The sequence below is a fragment of the Aulonocara stuartgranti genome, assembly GCF_965226115.1.
Source record: "Aulonocara stuartgranti genome assembly, chromosome: 15".
NCBI lineage: Eukaryota > Metazoa > Chordata > Actinopteri > Cichliformes > Cichlidae > Aulonocara > Aulonocara stuartgranti.
In genome coordinates, this window is record NC_138951.1 from 40664172 (window position 1) to 40690576 (window position 26405).

The window sequence follows — 26405 nt, forward strand, 5'->3', positions numbered from 1 at the left end:
TACACAAGTCCTGTCAACAACCAGTGGTACATCCCAGAGGGACTTGTTTTATATTCCTCCAGCCTAACATGAAACTACTTCTTGAAAGCAGAAATCAAATACAGAATCAATAGAAAGTCCTGGGGAAATACCATTTAGCCTTGTGCTAAACTGAAAGAGCAGGATTTCCAGACAGAAGTTCTTCTATGTACATAATAGTATGCCCGCCATTATGGCAGCATTGGGACCCCCGGGGATGTACGAGCATTCAGAAGAAGGCACTGGCTAAGAATGGAGTCATGTTGTACTATTACAGCATGGCTCCATCACAGATAAAACGCAAATGTAAACAAAGAATTTAAGCAGAAAACTGTGAGTGGCATTTGACATTTCATGCGTCACAGTTTTTCTTGCTCTGCAAAATCGTAAACAGTTTCCATCTATTTAGAAACAATTTGCCGACTTCATTTGAACTTTTTTGCTAACCTGGTCTCACCCAGTAAAACATATTTTTGCAAAGAGATGCTCTTCTACTTTATAATGCTACAGCAGAGCTGTGTTTAACATTTCACATCTTACCCAATATCACATTTACTTAACTTCTTACTTGATTCACACTTCTTGTAATCATGCTGGATAAGTAAGAAGTGAAACTGGACACTTTCAAAAGGAAATAACAGTATTACACAAAGTCATGTGAAAAAGAAACATTTCACAGGACTCTATGCAGTCCTCTGCAAACTAATTACACCCTTGCTGCTTCCATAGGAATTAAGAGGGTAAGCAGCAGCCAGAAGCTGCTAATTAAATGAATTTGATTAATTGATTATCCAGCAACTGTGACCACAGCTATAAATATAGATCTTTAAATCTGATGTTTTGGTAGTTTGATAGTCTGAAGCATTCAGGCATGCTAACACAAAGCCAAAGTGTTCCCACGAGTGGACCTAAAAGACCCGAAGGTTAGAGCACACAACGTTCAGAAAAAGTGCAGAAAACACAAGGGCTACAACTCAGATTCTACTGGCCTCATTTATCATGTTAAATGTTAAAATTCATGACAGTACAAATACAAACAAGTATGGCGTCTTTGAAACCGTTACCAGGAGAAAGTCTTTTCTCTCTATAAAAACATGGCAGCACAGCTTAATCAGAATCAGAATCAGAATACTTTATTAATCCCGAAGGAAATTAGGGTTACAGCAGGCAGCACGCTAATGGCGCATGCCAAGTTTGCAAAGTTGGATCTGAACAAACAATAAAGCTTCTGCAACAACGTCTTTTAGGTAGACCATCCAAAAATGGAGATGTGCCATGATGCACAGCACCATGTTTGGAGAAAATCAAACACAGTGTATCAGGCGCAAACACTTCAAGTATGGTGGTGGAGGGATCATGATTTGGTTTGTTTGCAGCCAAAACCACCAACAACCATGAGCTCCTCTATATGCCAGAGTATTCCAGAGTCAAATGTGAGGCCATCTATTAAACAGCTGCAGCTTACATACAATTCTTTCACGCAACAGGACAATAATCCCAAACATACAGGCGAATCTGCAACCGAATGACTGAAAATTGTAAAAAAGAAAAAGAAAAAAAGAATCAAGGTGTCGCAATGGCCCAGTCAAAGAGATTTGCCGACTGACATGGTGCAATATGACCTCAAGAGAACTGAATAAGGTCTCTTCAAGAAATGAATGTCCAAACTTCAATGATTTTGAAGCAACTTTTGAAAGAGGAGCAGGCCTCCACAACAATGTGAGAGACTGATATTGTCACAGTCTGGCAGTTCTCCGCTGTTGTGTATGTGTGTGATGTTTTGTGTGTTTCTCCCTTCCTCCCCTCCCTGTGTTTATGTTTTGTTACAGGATGATCGGGACCCGGAAGCTTGGGCACCGAGGGCAGTTCATCCTGGAAGCGTTCCCGCGCTGGAGCTTGCCACACCTGCAGCTCATCAGCTGCTGCCAGGTGTAGCTGATTACAGTCTGCACCAGCGTCCCTTCTTAAACAAGTAGCTGAGCTTCAGTCGACGCTGGATCGTTGAGTTCGACTCATTGGCACAGCCACGGCTTTCTATTTTTGAAAACCTCTTTACCGAAAGGTACCTAGTCATCGTTTGTGTTTTGGAATTTTTTTCACTAGAAGTCGAGAGCGGGGTGTTCCACGGGAGCAGAGCCACAGCGGGGGATCGGAGTTCGTTGTCGTCACGATTCACGCCATGCACGTTTGCACTGTGAGGAATTCGGGAGGAATCATCTTGGGAGCCACACTGCTGGAGCTTGCACATTTATTGTTCGCTGTAAATAAATGAACTGCCTTTTTAGAGTTAAGCGTTTGGGTCCTCTCCTTACCTCAGACATGACAGAAAACAATTACTTCAATTCAATGACTTAAGTAGCTGCAGCTAAAATGGCTCTGCAAGCTATTAAATAATGGGGTGTACTTAGGTTTCTATTTCGTTTTTCACATGACTGTAAAAATAATCCCCTGATAATATCAAGTTAGTGCTGCTAAAGGTTGTTCTGCAGGCTACTGAATCGTGGGATGTGAAAGCTTTCTTTTTTACATGACTGTATATAAATCCTGTGAGATACAAAACACATATAAAACATACACACTTACAACATGTGTTGTTCTATTTCTTTTTCTTATGTGAATGCAAGATGAGCTGAACAATCCATTCCCAGCTGATTCTCGTTTACTGTAATCTTGACTCTTTACTGTGTTTCTGTATATCACTTAAGTCCCCCAATACAACTGTCCTCCGTTAAGTGCCGGTATTGGGGGGGTCCAATTTGTAATTTTTACTCCATATATTTTCAAACTTTATAGAATTTCAAGAGTTTTGATGTGTTTAATAGTTTTACCACGTTTTGAGAACACGTTGGAAGGATTCAATAAACGCTGCTCATGTGAAAAACTGTAAGAGTGACGCTGCATATTTTAACTGTGAAAACCAGGAAGTTTAATAAAATAAACATAGCATAATTACATTTATTTAGTTAACTATCTGACCACTGACACCTCAATAATGAGGGCTAAATTTGTGGCCAATTCTCACAGGAAAGCAGAGAGCTTTGAATCGCAGTGGATCTAAAATTAGCTCCAACCAGTGACCCAACACTGACTTCACGCCTTCCTCAACATATGAAGAGGAACAAGTGTGGGAGCTGTCAGCCCACAGGGTACTGAAATACAGCAACAGTTAAATGTTAAGGATAACTTCATCAGAAATAATTTATGCTAACTTGCCAAATGTTACATTAAAGCCACCACCTTGGAAAGGAAATTAACTGAATACATTAACTGCAATCTACAAGCTTCATCTACATAAAATGGGACAGGGTGAAAAAACATGGACAGTGTGGACAGTGCTCAGTCCACAGTTGCACAAAGCTCTGAATGAAAAGTGATTTACAAACAGAAAAAGGGCAGAAAGCCTTTGGCTTAATGAAATCATTTGCTTACTATGCAAAGCATTTTGCACAGAGCACAGGGGACATAGTAAAAAAAACAACATCAGCAAACGCCTGTAGTTTGTAAAAATGTGAACCTCTCTTCAGTGCTACTAGCATTTGTGGAATGGTTGAAGTAAGGTTAAATTTCTCACACGAAACCTTTACTCAAATGTAATAAAGTATATTACTACTACACATCACAAGATGTATGAAAATAAGAGATTAAACATATCATATTTATATTTATGTCAAAAACCGTGTGTCTGGCATATGGCCTACAGGCAGGATGACATTCAGAATATGTTAAGCTTGTTATTAACATGTAATCCATCTGCGCGGATGGGAATGGTCACTAGCAGGGTGCCCTGTCGGCATGTGGTCTGCAAGTGGCACACTCGACTGCAAAAAGCACAGAATCAATCCAGTCTTCAAGCTCCGTATTCATCATATAATTAAAGCTTCTCATTGCTCACCCATATGTTGGCGCAAATAAAATAGGGGTTCTTGCAAAGCTGGTCTGAACTAAAACGCTTTGCTGCACAAGAGTAAAAGGGGGAATCTATGCATGTCACAGCAAAGTAGTCAATATGGTATCTTCCAGATCAGTGGTGGGATTATAGGCCATCCCCCCCTCTTTTTTAAAATATCTTCCTCGTATTTAAAGATTAGCACCAAATACGATTACTTACAATCTCGCGTGTAATATATCGGCTTTTCAAGAAAACTGCTTGTGCTCGCAAATGAAATGTCACATAGCCTGAGCAGGTGTTTTCCTGCCATGAATGAGTTGCTAGCAAGCAGTAGCTAACGCTAGGCTGCTATTGCATAGGTCAGGTGGAAGAATCAAAGCACAAGGAAACAATCTGGCAGTGTGACCATCCAGCTAACTTTCAGCGTCACTGCAGCGTTTACAGTGTAGTCGAATGAGAGCATTTTTATTCAATTTTGTAACATAAAAACAAATAATATATTCCCCAATGACACAATTACTCAAAGACAACATAATGACCCCCAGGCTATTCTACAGCTAGCTTAGCTGTAATGCCTAGCGAAGAATGCACAGGCGAAAGCAAAGTAGCCCCTCAACGTTACCTTATTTATTCCGAGCGCTGGCAGTGTAGCTTCTGCTGCTCTCATCCGGACGACACAGCCACCGTTTGGAGAAGTCTTTGCAGAAGCCCTCCAGTCACTGGAATGTTTACAAGACTTTAGCAGTGCCTGCTTCGTGTTACCGCCACTAAACAACAAACAGACGTTGGCTGACAGACAACAAAAATCTGTATATTGTAGTGCTCTTGTGTGCTAGGAGTGCTGGAGCGAGTCCATGGGCAAAACCATTCGGTGTGTAAGAGTGGGGGGGAAGCCTGAAGGAAGTGCTGAAGTTTGCATTCGCAATTTGGCAACTACGTGACATTTAGCACCCTGAGCGGCTTATATGTTAAGTCAGCACATATTATATTTATCTACTAAGTAGCTGTGAAGGAAGGGAAAAGTGATACCACTACTGCGAATGAGATTTCGTACATCTTCAGGTCGTTGTTTAGTGTAGGTACAGCTCTTCCTCCTCAACTCACTGATACAAACACAGGACAGCTACCTAGCAACTGTGTCGCTGACCATGGTGCTAAAAACAACCCTGCATTTAATGGGCGCGTCCCGCTCCGAGTTCATTAACGTGTCCAAAACTACAGCCAGATGTGCCACATTTTAAGACTCGTGGGGAAGAACCTGTATTTTCGGAATACTAGTTTATGATAAAGTTTTATGACAGATGTGAACTAAAACATTTTATTTATTTATTTTCTTTGTTATTTTTAGTTTTTATTTTTTTTGGGGGGGGGGGGAGAGAAGCTTAAAGTGTTTGTTTGTTTGTTTGTTTGTTTGTTTGTTTGTTTGTTTGTTTGTTTATTCTAGAATAACAGTATGGCTTTTCCTTTAACAAAAGGGTCGCCACAGCAGGTAGCTCAGCATGTTTGATTTCATTCACCTGACACGCTTCCTCCCTAAAGAGAGATTTGTGTCTCCAGCTGGAACTGAACTAGCAACCCCTGCTTGCCGAGCAAATTTCCAAACTACTGGTTATAATCTTTTATCATCCGTTGTTATATTCTTATAACCGTCTTATCTGCATTTCAGTTAACAGTGACGCCTCACAGCATGAAGCCCATGGGTTTAATCCAGCATAGGGCCTTATTTGTATTGGTCTTATATATTCTCTGTGTGTACACCTAACCTCTCACCCTGTGACAGCTAGGATAGGCTCCAGCCCTCCTTCAACCTTAAATTGGATAAGCAAAAGAGAAGGGTTGGATGGATGCATGGATGGGTTCTCTCTGGGTGCTCAAGAATCCTCCCACAGTTTAAACACATGCATGGGGTTATGCATGAGTGGTCGCCTGCCTGTCTGTGTTAGCCCCATCTCGCCCTATGACAGCTGGAATGGACATCTTATTTTGTGAGCAGCTGTATTTTTGTGATATCAGCTTAGATTTATATGTGTGTGTTTATCCTTTAAAACGTGCTTTAATAAATTCATTTATTGCAAGTAGAATGACAAACTTCTGTTAAATGCCAAAAAAATGACACAGTGGCCATCAGGTCAAAGGCCATATTAAATCTTTTTATGAAAACAAACATTAACTTGAAAGACGTTTCTATTGAAGAGGTGAAACACGAAAAGAAAATATAGTCAAATATACCAATAAAAACAAGAGCCAAAAACAGCAACACATTAGGTTACAGCAGTTTTACATAATCAGTATAATGTAGACATAAGTCCACTATTTCTGACTGGTACCTGAAGGCAACATTGCACCGAGCAAGCCTTGCCGGGGTATTCCCATATGACCTGAACGCAGCACAAAACGACAGCAGTCAGAGGTGAAAAGTCTGGATCATGTTGTCATTCCAGCGGAGGCATACTTGAATGACAAAAGGACCTTGATCAACAAGGCGGTGAGCAGAGCACATCGAAGTTCTGTGCACAAAGGGAAGACATTGATGTCGTTTTCAACCAGCCAGCTAGCAAAAGCTGATATTTGTTAGCTAGCTAACGGAGTACCCCCGTTAGCTAACCGCCACCATCATCGCTCCTAGCCAGCTGTGGATCGCCCTGTCTTCCTACCATGGGAAACGCAGCAACTGCCAAGAAAGGCAATGAACAAGAAAGCGGTGAGCACCTGGAAAGCATCCAGCTGGCCTCGCAGCCATTTAACATTAGTTATTGTGCAGTGTGAGCTTGCTTATAAAAGTGAGTGGAGAGCAGCCTTTAGCAGTTGTCCAGTGTTAGCGGGAGACTACAGTAATATGGTTTGCAGAGAAGAACCATCTTTGGTAGGGCAGTTTATGAGGTGTGTTTGCGGTCTCGTAATGATTCGTGTTTGTTTACCTCAGCGGAAAACGGTGCTACAATTTTTACAGTCAACTAATTATTGAGAAGGATAATCAAGGATGTGGTAGTGTGATCCTCAGCATCATATTCTTTGGTTATCTAAATCAGTCTGTGTTAAAGACAGCATCTCAGAATAAACTGTATTAAGGCTATGCACTATAACACTATAACGATTAAACGACAAAGCATCGTTTGCAGTTTCCAAAGGGCGAATATCGCGTGTGTAGACCCAGATAACATCAGCAAACATTTGTTTCCACTGAAGCCGCAGAACAAGGCCTGGTCAGTGCTAACAACAGGTATCTGATAACCACTGACTCACAAGCTGACCAGAATGCTGCTTGATGTGGTTAAACCAGATTAATGGTCGTGTAATAAAACATGTAATTGCTTTGTTTTCCACACAGTGGCTGCATAAAAAGAAATGACACTGTCTTTCCCACCTGGTTAACACTGATGTGCCAAGTCAGCTGTCAACAAGTCTGCTGTAAATTAAAGCGTTAATGCCTCTGATCACTGCTTTCTTATAGTGATATTAAAGTGTTGTCCTGATACTGTAACATCCAAAAACAGCAAAATCTTAGTCAAACTGCGACTACTGGAGAGGAATTTTGCATCCTAAAGCACTCTATTAATCACTTGGAGACGTAGCCAGAAGGCACTCTGTTGTGTTTGTGAGTAGTGACCAGCCTAATCCATTAAACTGTGCCATTCCAAGTGTTATGTCTGGAGAGCACTGTTCTTGACCTGCTTTCTGTTTGGCACTTGTTCACACAGTCTTAGCGACTCATGAGACCTGTAGTTTCTGCAGGGAGGGGCTTGGAGTTGAGTAGAATAACACTGTGATGAATGAAGAAACTTAACACACTGTTATTCTGTGTTATCTAGATTTCTGTTCAAATATTACACATTAAATTAAACTTATCAATACTGGGTTTATAGGTACAGAAAAAAATGTTTTGCCATCAGGATGTTGGTCAGTATGGTTCCTATATATACATATGCAGATGTGGTCAGGTGTTTACATCCACTCATCATGGAAGTGAATATCATAGCAATTTTGGGCTTTTGATGATTTCTTTGAAGTGTTCTTTTTCCAAGGTGGACTGATTGTATGGCATACGTCCTTAATGACTTTAAAAGCAAGAATTGGACCAAAAGTTTGAATATTTTCTTTAATCCACACAGGGTCAAAAGTATGCATACCAAATATATATATGACTTTTAAAAAGTGTAAATGTAACTGTTTTTTATATAGCGCTTTCCTACTCTATCTGAGCACTCAAAGCACTTTACGCAACTTGCCTCATTCATTCATTCACACAAGCGTTTTGTGCTATGCTTTTTCTATATAATTGTAATTAGACTCTGCAACCATGTTCTACCGTTTTGTGCTAGTTCTGGTCGTTTTTCTTAGTTTATTTCTACTTTTTTCACGCGTGTCTGGGGACCCAGAGCAGAGATCCTTTGTTTACAGTAAGGATCAGCTGTTAGCGCTGCGTCCCGCAGCGGTACTGCCGGCGGACAGACCCGACATTCCCAGCGAGCTGAGGAGGAAAAGACGGGGGTGTCATGCTGGGAAGGAGCGCCGTCGCCCGAGAAGGAGACGTTATCGACCATCTCTTCCTTCTGTAATCGTTGGAAACGTAAGATCTTTGCCCAATAAGATGGATGAGCTCACGTCGCTAACCTGGTCACAGAGGGAGTACCGGCAATGTAGCATCATGATGCTAACGGAGTCGTGGCTAACACCGCTAACTCCGGACACAAGCGTGACACTACCGGGATTTCAGATGCTGCGAGCGGACAGGACGAGAGAGAGCGGTAAGAGGAAAGGAGGGGGACTGGCAGTTTTTGTGAACGACAGATGGTGTAACCCTGGGCACATCACTGTGAAAGAACAACTCTGCAGCAGAGACATTGAGCTGTTAGTCGTTAGCATGCGTCCGTACTATCTGCCCCGGGAATTCTCGCATGTTATCGCAATAACAGCGTATGTCCCCCCCTCGGCCAACGCGGATGCAGCCTGTGACACTCTCCACTCAGTGGTCAGCAGACTGCAAACACAATCTCCGAGAGCCCTTCTCATAATATCAGGGGACTTCAATCATGCCTCTTTGGACTCCACACTGCCCACCTTCACCCAGTATGTGACCTGCTCAACCAGAGACAATAAAACACTGGACTTACTGTATGCCAATGCTGAAGAGGCATACAGTTCATCACCTCTCCCTCCACTGGGCAAATCTGACCACAACCTGGTGCACCTTGTCCCTGTGTATGAGCCCTTAGTGCGCAGGGTGCCACCAGCCACCCGCACAGTGCAGAGATGGTCAGAGGAGAGCGAGGAGGCTCTTAAGGACTGTTTTGAGTCGACTGTGTGGGAGGTGATCTGTGACGACCATGGAGAGGACATCGACAGCCTTACTACATGCATTACTGACTATATTAATTTCTGTGTGGATAACACCGTACCTACCAGGACTGTACGGTGTTTCTCCAACAACAAACCTTGGATTACCCCAGAAATTAAAGCTGTCCTCAAGCAGAAGAGGAGGGCCTTCAAATCCAAAGACAAAGAGGAGTTGAAAAGGGTGCAGAGAGAGTTGAGGGGACTGATAAGGAATGGGAAGGACAGCTACAGGCAGAAGATGGAGAACCAGCTTCAGCAAAACAACGTTGGTGAAATCTGGAGAGGCCTCAGAACCATCTCAGGCCACAAACAGCAGAACTCTCTGCCTGGGAGGGATGTGAGATGGGCAAATGAACTGAATCATTTCTTCAACAGATTTGACTCAGCCATGAGGCAGTCTGCAACATCGGCTGCAGACTCACCCACCCCCACTGCTGCTGTTCCACCTCAGACACTTCACACCTCCTCTATTCACCCTGCTCACTCCTCCCCACCCCCAACAACAGCATCCAATACACACTCAACACAAGGCTCCAGCCTGTCTCTCTCAACCACCCAGGTTAGGAGGGAACTGAGGAGGATTAATGGCAAGAAGGCAGCGGGTCCAGATGGCATCAGCTCGAGGGTCGTTAGGTCCTGCGCGGACCAACTGTGTGGGGTGATGGAGCACCTCTTCAACCTGAGCCTGAGGTTGGGAAGAGTCCCACAGCTCTGGAAAACCTCCTGTGTTGTACCAGTGCCAAAGACTTCACGCCCCAAGGACCTCAACAGCTACAGGCCGGTGGCTCTGACATCCCACCTGATGAAGACCCTGGAGCGGTTGGTCCTGGCTCAGCTTCGGCGCCTAACAAGCTCATCACTGGACCCACTTCAGTTTGCCTACCAGCCTGGCATTGGAGCGGATGATGCCGTCATTCACCTACTACATCGTTCCCTCGCTCACCTGGAGACCGCTGGAAGCACTGTGAGAATCATGTTCTTTGATTTCTCCAGTGCCTTCAACACCATTCTTCCCTCGGTTCTGAAGGACAAGCTGGAGAACTCTGGAGTGGACCATCACCTCACTACCTGGATCCTGGACTACCTCACCGACCGACCACAGTATGTGAGGACTCAGGGCTGTGTGTCGGACAGGGTCGTCTGCAGTACGGGGGCCCCACAGGGAACGGTTCTGGCTCCGTTCCTCTTCACCATCTACACTGCAGACTTCTCCCACAACTCCACCCAGTGCTTCCTGCAGAAGTTCTCTGATGACTCTGCAATAGTCGGCCTCATCACTGATGGGGACGACAAGTAGTACAGAGGACTGACTCAAGACTTTGTGGACTGGTGCCAGCTGAACTACCTCCAGATCAATGCCAGTAAAACCAAGGAGCTGGTGGTAGACTTCCGCAGGCACAAGCATTCTCCACTGCAACCACTGAACATCCAGGGTATGGACATTGAGGCTGTGGACAGCTACAGGTACCTTGGTGTTCATCTGAACAACAGACTGGACTGGACTCATAACTCAGACGCCCTCTACAGGAAAGGCAGAGCAGGCTGTACCTGCTGCGGAGACTCAGGTCGTTTGGGGTGGAGGGCCCACTCCTGAAGACCTTCTATGACTCTGTGGTGGCTTCTGCTATCTTTTATGGTGTGGTCTGCTGGGGCGGCAGCATCTCTGCTGGGGACAGGAAGAGACTGAACAGGGTGATCCGAAGGGCCAGCTCTGTTCTAGGATGCCCTCTGGACCCAGTGGAGGTGGTGAGTGACAGGAGAACGGCGGCTAAGCTGTCATCCCTGTTGGACAACGTCTCCCACCCCATGCAGCAGACTGTGACAGCACTGAGCAGCTCCTTCAGTGGGAGACTGCGGCACCCACGGTGTGGGACGGAGAGATTTCGCAGGTCTTTCCTCCCCACTGCTGTCAGACTCCACAACAAAGACTTTAACTGAACAAACACACACATCCACACATGTGCAATAACACTAAGTGCAATAATCCTTTCTGGCATCGTTGTATTTTTACTCAGTTGTATATAGCATTCGTATTCTATTTTTATCTTATTGTATATTTTTATTCTATTTTATTCTACTGTATATAGTATATTATTTTATTCTATTCTGTACAGCTGTGTACTGTATTTATTCTTATTGTATTCTAATTTTTGCGTCATAACTTTTGCACTGTCCACTTCCTGCTGTGACAAAACAAATTTCCCACGTGTGGGACTAATAAAGGTTATCTTATCTTATCTTATCTTATATAAATGCTTTCTATCTAACATTCACACACATTCATACTCCAATGGATGCATCAGAGAGCAACTCGGGGTTAGTGTTTTGCCCAAGGATTGGCATGCAGGCTGTGGCAGCCAGGGATCGCACCAACAACCTTTCAGTTAGCAGATCACTACCTGTCTTTGCCAGCATTTAAAATAATTTGTTTGTCAGTACTTATTGGGATGGACCAATACTCAGAGTAACGAGAAAGTCCAAGGAACTCAGTGCAAGATTGAAAGTTGTAGATGTACAAAAGCTGAGGTATCTAAACCACATACAGATTTTAAGACAATCAGTTCAAACAACTGTATGAAATTACAAGTTAATTGGATGTGTCACCACTCTGCCAAAGTCAGAAAGAATACCCAAATTCTCACCCGCAGATGAGAGTATGTTCAGGAACAACCAAGGCTCAACCCTGTCATGAACTGGAAACTGCTGGAACACTTGTGTCACTGTCTGCAATGAAGCAAGTCTTATAGTGCCATGAACAGAGGCTGAACTGCTACTAGTGGTACTGGTACATTTCACAAAGAAGGAGGACTACCTCCAGATTTGTCAACTTCACCTCAAACTAGGGCTGTTTGATATAACGATATATATCTGATGACGATATAGAAACATCTATCGTTTCATTTTACACTATCGTTTGTTTCGTGGTGTCGCAAAATAAACTGTTTACGGCAATATTTTTCATGGTTCTGATGGTCACTGTAGTGGCTATATTCATTTCTTAAAGTTCTCTCTTTCTCTTATATTTAATATAACCACACTACAGACGAACAAGCGCCTGTTTTTATGCGTTGTGGTTAGCAACAACGACGGTAACAGCATCGCGTGTCCGCTTGTTTATGTTCCACACAAACCTTTCACAATAAAGCTCAAGATCCTGTTGAGACTTCAAAATAAACTGAATCACGTGAAAGAGCAGATTATTTACGGATGAGAAGTAAAAAAGAGCCGCCAGGTGCTAAAAAATAAACCTTAGACTCAAACGTTAGAACAGGCTTTTCCCCGCAGCACGCCGTGTAATAAATACTCACAAAGCAAACGGCGGCCGTTACAACTTATGTCTAAAAATGTATCGTTTCATGCATCGGTTAAAAAACTCGACTCCAGCTACACGAGCTGGAAACACTTCACACAAGTCGAGCTGCCCGAGATTCACAAAATTTACAGAAAACGTTACATTTTTGTAATGCGGTTTTCGTCCTGGTCGCGGAACACTGGACCAGCTCTTTATCCTCTCCAGGATACTTGAGGGTGCATGGGAGTTTGCCCAACCAGTCTACATGTGTTTTGTGGACTTGGAGAAGGCATTCGACCGTGTCCCTCGGGGTGTCCTGTGGGAGGTGTTGCGGGAATATGGGGTGTCTGGCCCATTGCTACGGGCCATTCGATCCCTATACAACCGTTGCAAGAGCTTGGTTCGCATTGCCGGCAATAAGTCGGACTCGTTCCCGGTGGGTGATGGGCTCCGCCAGGGCTGCCCTTTGTCTCCGGTTCTGTTCATAATTTTTATGGACAGGATTTCTAGGCGCAGCCAAGTGGCGGAGGGCTTTCGCTTTGGTGGCCTCAGAATCTCATCTCTGATTTTTGCACATGATGTGGTTCTGTTGGCTTCATCGGGTGAGGGCCTCCAGCTCGCACTGGAACGGTTCGCAGCCGAGTGTGAAGCAGCGGGAATGAGGATCAGCACCTCCAAATCTGAGGCCATGGTTCTCAGCTGGAAAAGGGTGGAGTGCCCACTCCAGGTCGGGGATGAGTTACTGCCCCAAGTGGAGGAGTTCAAGTATCTCGGGGTCTTGTTCGCAAGTGATGGGAGAAGGGAGCCGGAGATCGACAGACGGATTGGGGCTGCAGCTGCAGTAATGCGGACGCTGCACCGGTCCGTCGTGGTGAAGAGGGAGCTGAGTGTAAAAGCGAAGCTCTCAATTTACCGGTCGATCTACGTCCCTACCCTCACCTATGGCCACGAGCTGTGGGTAGTGACCGAAAGAACGAGATCGCGGATACAAGCGGCAGAAATGAGCTTCCTCTGAAGGGTGGCTGGCCTCTCCCTTAGAGATAGGGTGAGAAGTTCGGCCATCCGGGAGGGGCTCAGAGTAGAGCAGCTGCTGCTCCACATCGAAAGGAGCCAGCTGAGGTGGTTCGGGCATCTGACAAGGATGCCCCCTGGGCGCCTCCTGGGTGAGGTGTTCCAGGCATGTCCCACCGGGAGGAGGCCCCGGGGCAGACCCAGGACACGCTGGAGAGATTATATCTCTCGGCTGGCCTGGGAACGCCTTGGTATTCCCCCGGATAAGCTGGAGGAGGTGGCTGGGGAGAGGGAGGTCTGGGCCTCTTTGCTTAGGCTGCTGCCCCCGCGACCCGGCCCCGGACAAAGCGGATGAAGATGGTGGTGGTGGTTACATTTTTGTGATTTATATCGTTATCGGACGATAGATGTCTTATATCGGGATATGAGATTTTGGTCGTATCACACAGCCCTACCTCAAACTGCTAAATGTTTGAATCCTTGACACAGTTGCATATTCCAACAGTTCCAGCAGGTCAATGATCCAAAACACATCAGAACTGGTTTTGGAATGAATAGAGAGGGCTAACATTTAACTTCTGGAATAGCCTTTCCAAAAGACCTGACCTCAACCCTACTGGGTCTGTGCCAAAACACCAACCAGTTTTAACAAACTCTATTAACTCTCCCAAGAAGAGTGTGGTCAAATACAAGAATTTCGCCACAGTCTTTCTGATTGCTACCAAAGCCAGTTGGCCATAATGCAACGTGGAACATTTAACCAAATAATTGTGACTTGCGATCAGAGAAAATCCAAAATGGATTTTAAAGGCACTGAAGATGACAATAATTTCTCCCTAGAAAAAGGACAGCTCAACGAAATCATCAAACGTCCAGAATTACCATGGCATTTATGCCCATGATGAGTGTATGTAAAAGTCTGACCACTACTGTATACTTTGCAAGTGATTATAAAAAAGACAAAAGGATAAGATCATTGTTTTATTACTTCCCAACAGCAGTATATTTGAGAAAATACTTTGCAACTCACCATAAAGATAGCACTTGATTGCACACTAACATCTGCTCTGCTGTGATCGTACTCTGCTGCATGTGCTGCAGATAGTGCTGAAAGTATTGTAAACAACAGTCAGAGCTGTTCTGCAGGACAAGCTACGAGTTCACTACATTCTACACTGTTTTCTTAAGTTCCCTATTACCAAATATCAAACAACATCAAGATTTTTCCCCGACTAAGAATGGACGTTTGGTCGCCAACTATGCCAACACCAGTATATATGTGCCATTTTCTTTATCTGCTTAAACGACAGGATTCCACTTTTATTGCTGTTACCCAAATTGGTGTTAAGCCCCCCCAAAAGTCACCTTTTTACTGCCCCAGTATTTGCAGAAGTGTGCTTTAAAGGGTCAGCTCAAAAGAGTGACTTGGAGCAAATAGGAAAGCTCTTTAAAAAACTGCATTGTAAAGCATAACCACCAGAGAGCACAATAAGCCAGAGATAACTTCTCTTTCATGTTTTTAGTGGGTGTAACAGGCTTACCGATGTCTTATCAGTCGTCTGAATTAACCCGCTGCACTGTGGTTTTGACAGGACTTTGCATGCATGCTGTTTTAATTTTGTATATCTTTATCAAACCAGTGTTATCTTTTGTGAGTGAGATAAAAGAAAATGCCTTTAAATGATTCTGCACAGAATTACTGGACATGCAGTTGGCCATAGAAACTGAAGCAGAGCACTTGAACAGGAAGCTTAACTTTATGTGGTTAGCCAAGCATCGCAGAGCCTTTGAGCACATACAGGAAGTCCCATCGATGCTCTGTCTCAAAACGTACTCACTTTGCCTGTGAGCCGTCGTTCTCACACACCAAAATATTTGCCTCAAAATGTCCCAGGGAAAGGATCAGTCCTTCGCCAGCCGTTTTTTTAACAAATACAAAAGTAAAGGTAGCCAAGAGAACAGAGTACAGGAGAGCGACGTGCCGCATATCTCTGAGTTCACCATCATGTGGGATAAGTGCAGTAAGTGCAGTTCATTGCTTTACTCTTAGATTTGCCCGCCACTTCTTGGGTTTCAGGTTTGCATTTTCTACCTTTATAGTTCCGTAGAAACACTTATTAAATCAACTGATTCTGTATAAATTGCATTATTTCGAATTATTTTTTGGCACGCCTCTATTTTTGTCATTTGCAAGAAGCTGCCTAGTTTGATTACTGCCTTTAACTATTTAGAGGTACCTTAACCATCAATTTAACAACCTGTATTTGTCCATTTTTTTAGATCTACCAGAGAAGGCATAACGCTTTGTAGTGCAGCCCATTTGTGGTGCTTCAGCTGCTTACATTGTCTTAATATCTGTGTCTTGTCATTGTGTAACGTTTTGCAAGAAAGAAATGCATTTTATGTAAACCTTTAAAATGTCTCTTCAATCAGTGTTGTCCTTTGTTCTTCACAGACCAAAGAAGCCTCTAAAAGTGGCACAAAAGATAGAAAGAGTTCGATTTAATTGCTGAATACAGTCTAGTGTTAAAAAAAGACTGTGGGCTAAAATAACTGCTTGTTGCTCAATTGTTTAAAAAAAAGAAGAAAAAAAAGAAACTATTTTCTTGATGTTGCACAATAAGACGTAAACTTCCTTAAATATTTTAGCTGACGTTTTCAGAGACGATAAAGGAAGTCACCAAACCAAAATAATCACATTACTTCAGTGTAGAAGAGTTTTATAAGTTTTGAATTTAGTCTGGCGGTAGGCTTTGCCTTACGTTGTCTCCTCTGTTATCATTTTGTTGTGTGAATCTAAAATGTGTTTTACATTATTTTCTTTCAAGACTTCATAAATGCTTCTTCCTCTCTTTCTCTTCTCCATCATTTCCATCCATGTGGATGAATGTTCCTGCAAACCCTTGGTGAACTGTAGAGACTTTTGGTATGCTCATTTTTCCATGAGGCGTCCCGAGTCAAAGAGTGAAAGTTTGTTGTCTCACTTTTAGTCAAACGCAGCCTTGACTGTATAGATTTAAATTGGTAGCAACATACCAAAGTGTAGCGGCACTGTAGGCACCATCTGATGGCTCTTTGACTTTGGAAAGCTCATGTCTGCAGTGACTTTCACAGTACGCTGTCTTTCTGTGGCTTGCTCTGTAGTCTCAGATCTGTTCTGCATTTTGTCTGTCTCACTACCTGCCTCACTGCCTTTACCCCCACCTCCTCCTGAAAGAGATGCAGAATAGCTTGCCTTTAAATTGGCCAACTTGTAAAGTCCTCAGAGCTCTTTGCATCACTTTATGAATTAACATGTCCTGCTAAGGTGTGTGGTTTGAGGGTTTGGGTTGTTTTTTTTTCAATAGAAATATTTTTTCCTCTTTTGTCAAGTATGACATTTCCTCCCTGGTACTTGACCTTTGCTTGACCTTGCCTTGATTGTGTGAACTGCCCTTGTTTGTTTTTCTTGAACATGTTAAACTATCCCAGTTTGTTTTCCTGAGCATGTGCACTGACCTTGTCCGGTTATCTAAACTCTAATTCTAATTATCAAAACCGATCTTTTCTTTTATAGTGAAAGAGTTCTTAGCTAAAGCCAAAGAAGACTTCTTAAGAAAATGGGAGTGTCCACCACAGGTGGGTTGTTGTTTAAGGGTAATGTATAAACGTTTTCTCTGATTAGTACACTTTGTACACTTTTTTATTCTTATTTGAGTAAAAATGAGAGATTCAGTTGTGCCTCGTCATTTCCTTCTTGTTGACTTGAATGCTGGCCGATTGCATAATTGTGTCAGAGGCATGTGCTTCAAAAACATTTCCATTAAGCTTGTGTTTTTGAGCTACAGTGCATGAAGATAAACAGCTAGTGGCTTCCATAAGTACACATAGTTTAACATTTGCTAGTGTTGGTTGTTTTCCTGCCACTGATAATGTGTTTCCTTTAGTGCACAACAAGCCTGGATGACTTTGAAAGGTTCAAGACCCTGGGGACTGGATCATTTGGACGAGTAATGCTCGTGAAACATAAAGCAACAAACCAGTTCTATGCCATGAAGATCCTGGACAAACAAAAGGTAAGCGAATGGCTTGCATTTGCATCCATAAGAGCTGGTGTTGTAAACTGCAAAGATGTTGTGTTTCTCATAAAAGGAAATGGAGCGTTTCCTCTCAGCACTAACATTATGTTTTTGAAAACCTCAAAGGCGCCTCACGCCGCAGTTTCGATCTTTAAATACTGATGTGAAAGTTTAGAGGCAGATTGGCCTGCCGGTAGTGCCTTGCTCATGTAGCAACCTCGTGTTCCCCTGAATTTCACCATCAGCTCAAGAGGTGAACCTGTTTAGCTTTTGGTTTCGCTCAACAGTTACAACCACAGCTTTCACACTTTTTTTCCACTGTATGGATGTTATTGTTTGTTCCTGCAGCCATTACTTTCCACTAGCGTCCTCCGGTACAGCATGAGACTATACCGTCGAAAACATAAACTGTATATCCTCTAAATGTCCTGCTGAGCGATGTCTCACAGTTTGTTCGGGTTGGTGATGTCTTGATGTCTCAGAATTAACAGTAAGCTTATAACCAAAAGCATTTTCTACTTTCAGCTTTTGGCTGCATAGCTCGTGGTGTGCACAGCGTCACTGGGCAGCGGTTTCTGCAAGGTTTTGTGCATCAGCTCGTGTTAAATAGATTTTTTATCTTTCGACTGCGTGACCACGCAGCAATAACAGGACTTAAACACCACAGGAAGTCCTTAGTGATGGATTATCTATCTTAAATTGAATAGTTTGATTTTAATCCCTCAACAAAATTTACTCTAAACTGTGTGGAGAGTCACAGAAACACAGTTAAAAAATGTAAAAATGTAATACGTTTGAAGCTGCGGTAAAACATGGAAAAAAACAAGAGGGCACCTCAAAGAGTTATTAACATCACCTGGAAAATCATCAGCCACCCCTTTCCCTGCCTGAAGGACCTCTACAGCACCCGCTGTCTCAGACGGGTACACAGCATGGTGCCGGTCTGAGGAACACCCGGGACACTGGGCGTTTTATCTGCTGCCCTCTGAGAGATTTGGTCACAGACAAATAAACCCAGGGACAGTTTTTACAACAAGCCAACGACTGTAATCATTGCTAATACCTGACCTGATCTGATTAGCTATTTTCTTATGTTTATGTCTCTGCACACACATTTCATTTTTACACTTATTGTATATATTTTATTCTGTACGGATGTTATTTATTGAGATTACCGCTTGCCTTTATTTTAGCGTGAGTGTGGGACAGCACTGCAACTTCGTTGATATGATTTTTTTGTTTATGTCTCTGCCTTTTTTCTTTTTTCCCCTTTAGGTGGTGAAATTGAAGCAGATAGAACACACGCTAAACGAAAAAAAAATATTGCAGGCCGTCTCCTTCCCCTTCCTCGTCAGACTGGTGTACGCTTTCAAGGTAAGGACAAAACAAAGGTGTAAAGATTGTATTTGTTCCAGACAGTTAATCCTGTCGGTTAATTGGCCAACATGTCGTCATCACATTTAGATTAAATACCAAGTCCCCTGGTTGCTTTTGTCCTGTGACAGAGTTATTTCACACAAGATGACCGAGTCCAAAGAACAGAAACTTAACTTTAAACTGCACATGTGGTTAGTCTCTTGTCCTAATGTCATTAATTTCTCATATTTATATACATATATATATGTATTCTTTAAATTAACAGGACAACTCAAACCTCTACATGGTAATGGAATATGTTCCTGGTGGAGAGATGTTCTCACACCTCAGACGCACTGGGAGGTTCAGGTATTATGCACATAATTATTGTTAGCGTTCGGTTGTTTTTTGTTTGCGATTGCTGTTGTAGCCACAAATAGCTGAACAAAAGCAATTTCAGGTGTTCTGTTTTGGTCTGTCAGAGCTATAAATGAATTAGAAACCTACACCTATATAGTGTTTGACTGAGTTGTCTTTCATTCAGAAGAGACTTGAGTTCCTTCATATTTTCCGTCAGTATCTGATTGTCTGTGTTTCCTTCTCTCAGTGAACACCATGCTCGATTTTATGCAGCTCAGATCGTGCTCACCTTTGAGTACCTTCACTCCTTAGACCTCATCTACAGAGACCTGAAGCCTGAAAACCTGCTCATAGACCAACATGGGTATATCCAGGTATATAGTCAATGTAAAGAAATAAAAGTAGTGGAAAGGCATCAGCAAATCAGAAACAGTGTGTTAATAGGACAGCCTGGGGGCTGAAGCCTTCAGATGTTAGTTTATAGCTGGACAAAACTGAAGCAAGATACATCTTAAAGACTTTAGTTGACATTGTTCTGTGTTTGCAGTCAGTCTAAAACCAGACCTGAGAGGTTGTGACATGTACGTGCTCGATGTTGTCTCTAAAATAACGTTCTATACGTAACGTTCTATAAGTCGTATTAGCCTAAATTATTGTAAATAAACATATAAAGAAGACAGGATTTTTAATAATCTCTACCGGCAGAGATTAGAGCCACTGAAACTGTCACTAGATTAAAAGCCATGATAAAAAGTCTATTACACCGAAACAGATCTGCCAGTCTGAAATGTTAATTCGAGTGGTAAACTCTGCGTTGTAACCTGGTTAAACAGTTTCAGAAAACCACAGTTCTCACAGGTCCTGTGTGTAGTTCAGTGGGTTTTGATTTAGTGCGTTTCTGCCTGTGACAGTAACATTTGTGTCTGTCAAACCTGTGATAGTTCAGTCAACCTGCACTGTTATAGTCCTGCATGGTTACCTTTATGTATTTATTCTTCTTATAACAATTGTGTTGTTTTTTTTATCTCAGGTCACAGACTTTGGCTTTGCCAAAAGAGTAAAGGGCAGGACCTGGACGTTGTGTGGAACTCCTGAGTATCTGGCTCCAGAGATCATCCTCAGCAAGGTGAGGCTTCATACACAGTTAGCCCATCTTACATGTTTGAATGTCCGGCTGGAGGCTGCTGGGTGATGGTTCAGTTTGTGTGCTGACCTTTGTGCACAAATCCACATTTATATTGAATCAATTGTCATTTAGAAATTCAAACAAACAGCTAATTGATCTCACTCCAGTTAAGCACATTTTTCACTGGCAGCCTTTGACACCGAGTGTCAGCTGATGTCTTTCCTTACAGATTTGAGTCAGTGCTGAGGTTAAATTATTCTCTGTCCCATATAACTACGGGATATTAATACATCAGGATATAATCCTTGTATTAGTCATACAGTGTAGATCTAGAGGCCCACAAAATAAGCCGTGGAGAGAGCTCTACCAGTACTGCCTTTGTTTTGTTTAAAGCTCGTTCTGCTGTAGCACAGAGGCTTTACAACAACGAGCCACTGTCCTGGTCTTTATCTGTCTCGATCGTGGCTCAAGAGTTGCGAGTTCGCCTTGTAATCGGAAGGTTGCTGGTTCGAGCCCTGGCTTGGACAGTCTCGGTCGTTGTGTCCTTGGGCAAGACACTTCACCCGTTGCCTACTGGTGGTGGTCAGAGGGTGGCGCCAGTGTCCGGCAGCCTCGCCTCTGTCAGTGCGCCCCAGGGTGGCTGTGGCTACAATGTAGCTGCCTCCACCAGTGTGTGTGTGTGTGTGTGTGGGCCATTTACATTCTTCAGTATCGCTTCATATGTTTAGAAACGGGGACACTGAACCTTCTCTCCTCGGGGACTGTTTTTGCAAAAAGAGCTTAAACATAAATATTAATACATCAGATAAAATAAATAAATAGTAAATTACACATTACTGATCTTTCTTTGAAGTCATTTATTAAAAAAAAAACAGTGATGGAATTAATTAACATTGGCATTACATGTTATAATTAATAAAATGAGAGCCTGAGAGTCCATTTTACCAAAAATGTTCTTGAATTAAATATTAAGTATCTGGTCCGGGCCTATAGAGGCCCCCTATGACGTCTTCCAGGTAGTTCTTTTGCTACTGGCTCAAAGAAAGTCAGCTCGTTCCCATTAATGTTCAGCGGACATGTGAACTCTGGCTTTAAAACGAAAAGTCTGACACGGAGAGTAGATTATATCATCAGAGGCATCAGTAGAAACATCAGACTAGATAGAAATGACTTTACTATTACTCTGTACTTGGACAAGCGAGTACAGAGGGTGGTCAGTTAAGAGATGCCCCTTATCCTGGAGGTCAAAATTGCAACTGTGCCCTGTGTTGGGCTTCTTTAGTTCTCTGAGTCAGACTATCTCCAAATTTGAGATAATTTGTTACTTTTGCTTTCTAATTAAAAATAGACCAAGAAAAGTCTTTAAAATTTGATGAAACATTTTTTTCTTTCAGGGCTACAACAAAGCTGTGGACTGGTGGGCTCTTGGAGTTCTTGTCTACGAGATGGCTGCTGGTTACCCTCCTTTTTTCGCTGATCAGCCTATCCAGATTTATGAAAAAATTGTTTCTGGCAAGGTATGCAAAGATAAGCAGGAGCAATGTTTGAGCTTTACTTTTTCCAATGTTTAAATGCTCTGATATTAGTTGGTGAAGCTAGATGAGTTTAAATATCTGGGGTCAACCATCCAAAATGCACAAGAGAGGTGAAGAAGAGAGTGCAGGTGGGGTGAAGTGGGTGGAGACGAGTGTCAGGGATGATTTGTGACAGAAGGATAGCAGCAAGAGTGAAAGGGAAGGTTTACAAGATGGTAGTGGTGTTGTGATGTGCGGCTTGGAGGCAGTGGCACAAGAGCTGGAACTCTGGGTGGCAGAGTTTAAGATGCTCAGATTTTCAGTGGGAGTGACCAAGAGGGACAGCACAGGATGAGCGGTTTGGAGACAACGTTAGAGAGGCAAAAAGGAGATGGTTGAACATGGAGCTGCTGGGCCAGAGTAAGACCTCAGAGAAGATTCATGGATGTAGTGAAGGAGGACATGCAGAGGATTGGTTTGGCAGACGAAGATGCTGAGGATAGGGTGGAGGCAGATGATCTGCTGTGGCAACCAGCCAGAAGAAGGAGGACACTGCTGACTACCATCGGGACCAGCTTGCTTTTGGCTTTCCAGTTGTTCTTTAGTGCTTTTAGCTGTTTTATTTCAGCGTAATAAGCGAAACAGTGAAAGTATTTTTCTGCAATTTGTGTTTCATAACCCACATCTTTGATTTATTTATGTATTTTTGCAATTCTGCAGGTTCGATTTCCCTCTCACTTTAGCTCCGACCTCAAGGATCTGCTGAGGAACCTGCTTCAGGTTGACCTGACAAAGAGATTTGGGAACCTGAAGAATGGTGTCAATGACATAAAGAATCACAAGTGGTTCTCCACAACAGACTGGATTGCCATCTATGAGCGAAAGGTTGGTGTTGTTTTTTTTCCCAGGGAAAATAATCAGTGTGTTGCTCGCGCTTCCTTTTTTGGATGTGGTTCATATTAAAATGGAAAATTCATATCCTCCTAAATTCTCAGGTTGAAGCTCCCTTCTTGCCAAAGTGCAGAGGACCAGGAGACACAAGCAACTTTGATGACTATGAAGAGGAGGAGATCCGTGTATCGCAAACAGAAAAGTGTGCGAAAGAGTTTGCTGACTTCTAGTGAACGAGCAAGAGTCCCAATCAGGGCTCTTGTGTTTTGGGATATTTGCACTCCGCTGAGGGTTAAGATGGAACTGAGGCCATCACGTGCTCAAACAAATGCCTAGTTCCTTCAGTCCACACAGCCGAATGAGCTCCTTTTTTTGCCATGATCCTGCGTGCTGTTAGCACTAATCTATACACAGGCACATTATGCAGACACCCCTCGTGCTGCAACACAGAGTACCAGACCACGTTCCTGTTGTGTTTCTTTTTTTTACCTTGTTTTCTATGTTTGCCACTGTCTGTGTCCTGTCGTCCCTTATTTAAGTTCTTATTTGAGAAGCAACTTGAAGACGAATATTAATCTTACTTTGAAGCAGCTAGCTGGTGTTGCACATGATGTGGTTTTTAGGCTTTTGGATAACTAAGGGACACTTTTGGGCAGAGCGTTTAAATATCTGATATCTCATTGGCTGTTACACGTTTTCTGTTACATGACTTAGTTTCCCGTAGGATTCAGTTTAGTATTCCTTAATCAGAAACACTGAAAGTAAATCTAAAGCTAAAGCCAGGATTTGAAAATAGACGGCGCCTCTCGCTGCTGCTCTCCATCTCCGTCCGAAGCCCCTCCCATCAGCCGAGCACAGGCTGCAAATGCAAACTTTTGGCTTCACGCAACATCCAAACCCATCTCTACAAGGTGAAAGTTAGAATTCTAACCCACGGCACCAGTTTGTCTTTATTTCTGTGCTGATGTTCTCCTTCCTTTTTATACCACTTTACCTGGTGTCGTTTGAAAGACCCGTGATAGGCCAGAGTCTCCCGTCACGTGTCGCGTTTCGAGTGGGCTTTAGTGGAGATGCAGCAATAAAGCTCCCTCTAAGATCATTTGAAGCTAAATATGATGAGAGGTTAATATAAATGTTTTCTTTTTTTTTTGTCCAAAAAAATGCCGAAAACATGTTGCCTAGCCCAGCTTTAAATATCATTATTTATCCCTCTGTTGCCCTCGAGACCTGAAATTGTGTATTTGTGCATATAGATGTATGATTTGATTTCTTTAAAGAACGTGTTTCCTTAGGGCATGACCACAATTCAATGAAGGGAAAGAAGCGGTGATGGCTTCTTGAAGTTTTGGCACGCTCAAAGAAGCGGATCAATATTGACAAGTGTTATTATGAAGCAGAAACTTGTCAGTGTTGTGCTGATCAATCTGTAGCATCGTTTATCCATATCTGGTCGCAGGACTTTTCCTTTTTACCTCAGTCTTGGTGTGATATTAGCATAATGGAATGAAGTAATATATTTTTTCTGGTACGGCTATGTTAGAGAGAAAGGGAACTAAGAGAATTTGAGTATATCACTGTGCACAACACAACATTTACATGGTTTGTCTTATACATTAGTGCGTTTTTCAGTAATTGAAAGGTCAGGTGGTGATATTTTCGTGAGGTTTTATCATGAAGGGGAAGCAGTGTTGGTCTCATTTAGGTTGCTGTTTGTTTTGTTTTTTTGTCTTTTAACTGCTGTGTTTTGAGCAGAACAATCGCAAGATGTTGTGTACCTGCCATATTTGTTTGTCATTTTTTCATGTTTGTATAGATGTGTCACAACAACCTGATAACAGCCTAAAAATGTTCCCACTTTTTCGTTTGTTACCTTTTAAATTGTTCCAAAGCCTCAGGCATTCATGCAGTAAACAAGTAAATTGGATATGGGTTAAGAAAGAAACACAACATTCACAAACAGTGAAGAGAAAACTGAAATATCATCACCTTAAAGTATTAATTCAACTCGGCCACGCTTGATGCTTTTTTCGCTCTTTTTTTTTTTTTTTTTTACATCAGTAACACAGCTGACAAAAATAATAGTTTTCAAAGGAAATAAGCTCATAAGACTCCAAAATATCAGTTACTCCTTTTAATTTATTGTTAAATCATATTCTATAAGGTTTTATGAGCAACTTTCATGACCCATTAATTCTCACTCTTTCCCTGCCGCTAAGTAAAGAACAAACAACTCTCCGGTTACAGGTTAACATATCTAAAGGACTTTTCTTTCATCCAGACATCAGAAACGTTCTTTTCTTTGTGAACAGAGGTTTGTCTCTGCTGTCCACACGAATGTCAGAGTTTGATCCTCACAGCTGTGTGAAAATCGAGTTTTACATTTCACACTGTCAGGAATAGCAGTGCACTATTGACAGTGTTTCACTTTATGTCCCTTAAGTCTTGAGAAGCTTCGTCATAATTTGACAAGATGCTCAAGTATTTGTATGCGAGGAAAATGCAATTGAATCAAGTTCAACAATCATAGAAACCAAATGTGAAAAGATTTGCAGACTGAATGCTATTTTGTAGCATTTTATACATAAATATTGGCAACATGTGAACTTTTATTTTACTGTTTGAGCCCAGCATGTGACATTTTTTTATTTACCCTTGTTTTCATTTCCGAGACAGAACTGTTTCGTATGCTGTTTTATTTATATTTAGAGATAATGAATAAACACTGAAATGTTTAATCGTCTATAGTTCTCATATAAAAGACTCCAAATGTTTTATTTGCAAGTGTTAAAAACAGTGAATATACTGAAAAGTTTTATCTGTGTAACTTTTTATTTGCCCTGTTAAGACTTACGTTTATGTACACTGACACCTCAAATGCCTATTTAAAATGATAGCCTTTTGATTTTAACTTATTTTTTTTCATTTCCTTTGTCTAAAGAAAGATTTTTTTTAAATAATCCTTTAAAAACAGATTTACCAAAAAAGATCCAACAATTTTCTTCTTCTCACTTTGAAGTCTGGACAGGATTTAATGGTAAAATCCAGAACAAATATTCAAACAGGACTTTGAAAAGCACAGTCCCAAACAGCTTGTGTGTGTGTGTGTGTGTGTGTGTGTGTGTGTGTGTGTGTGTGTGTGTGTGTGTGTGTGTGTGTGTGTGTGTGTGTGTGTGTGTGTGTGTGTGTAAATCTTCCCAGAAACTGTGTAGGAAATCCATATCTCTCCACATCTGTATCTCCGTATCCTTTATTTCCCAATCTGTGTAATCTTTGTCAGATTTCATGTAAATGATGGCACTTTTTCCCTGAACCACCTCACACTCTCCTGACTGCAGGAAATCCGTTTATGAGTTCTCTGTAGCTAGTCACATGTGCCAGTATGGGATCAATAATCTGAAATGTGTCTCTATTTAGTTTGTGGAATTTTTGCACATCATTTAGACGGCTGACACGTTTTTTGTTTTTTGTTTTCCCACTCATATATATTTGTGTTTGCAAGGGGAGTATACTTTGCTGTAGCAGATTTTATGTAACAAAGAATATGTCACAATAATAA

The 26405-nt window shown here is 42.3% G+C and overlaps 2 protein-coding genes across 5 annotated transcripts in view; one reads left to right on the plus strand and one right to left on the minus strand.

Annotated features, from left to right (window-relative positions):
- Positions 1–5148, minus strand: part of ttll7 (tubulin tyrosine ligase-like family, member 7) — an 82831-nt gene extending 77683 nt beyond the window's left edge. For all 3 annotated transcript variants that reach the window (XM_082506897.1, XM_082506898.1, XM_082506899.1), the window contains exon 1: positions 4530–5148. The gene's annotated coding sequence lies outside the window, so the exon portion shown is untranslated. The remainder of the gene's footprint in view (positions 1–4529) is intronic.
- Positions 5149–6277: 1129 nt separating this feature from the next.
- Positions 6278–25584, plus strand: prkacba (protein kinase, cAMP-dependent, catalytic, beta a). Of its 2 annotated transcripts, none has more exons than XM_082505026.1 (10): positions 6278–6608; positions 17101–17162; positions 17471–17599; positions 18878–18976; positions 19245–19327; positions 19566–19692; positions 20349–20444; positions 21839–21961; positions 22679–22843; positions 22954–25584. In XM_082505026.1, the coding sequence occupies exons 1-10, from the start codon at positions 6563–6565 to the stop codon at positions 23077–23079; spliced, it is 1056 nt and encodes a 351-aa protein (XP_082361152.1). In that variant the 5' UTR covers positions 6278–6562; the 3' UTR covers positions 23080–25584. The 2 variants fall into 2 exon arrangements, with proteins under 2 accessions (XP_082361152.1, XP_082361151.1); XM_082505025.1 differs by lacking the exon at positions 6278–6608 and adding an exon at positions 15352–15565.
- The last annotated feature ends 821 nt before the right edge of the window (positions 25585–26405 follow it).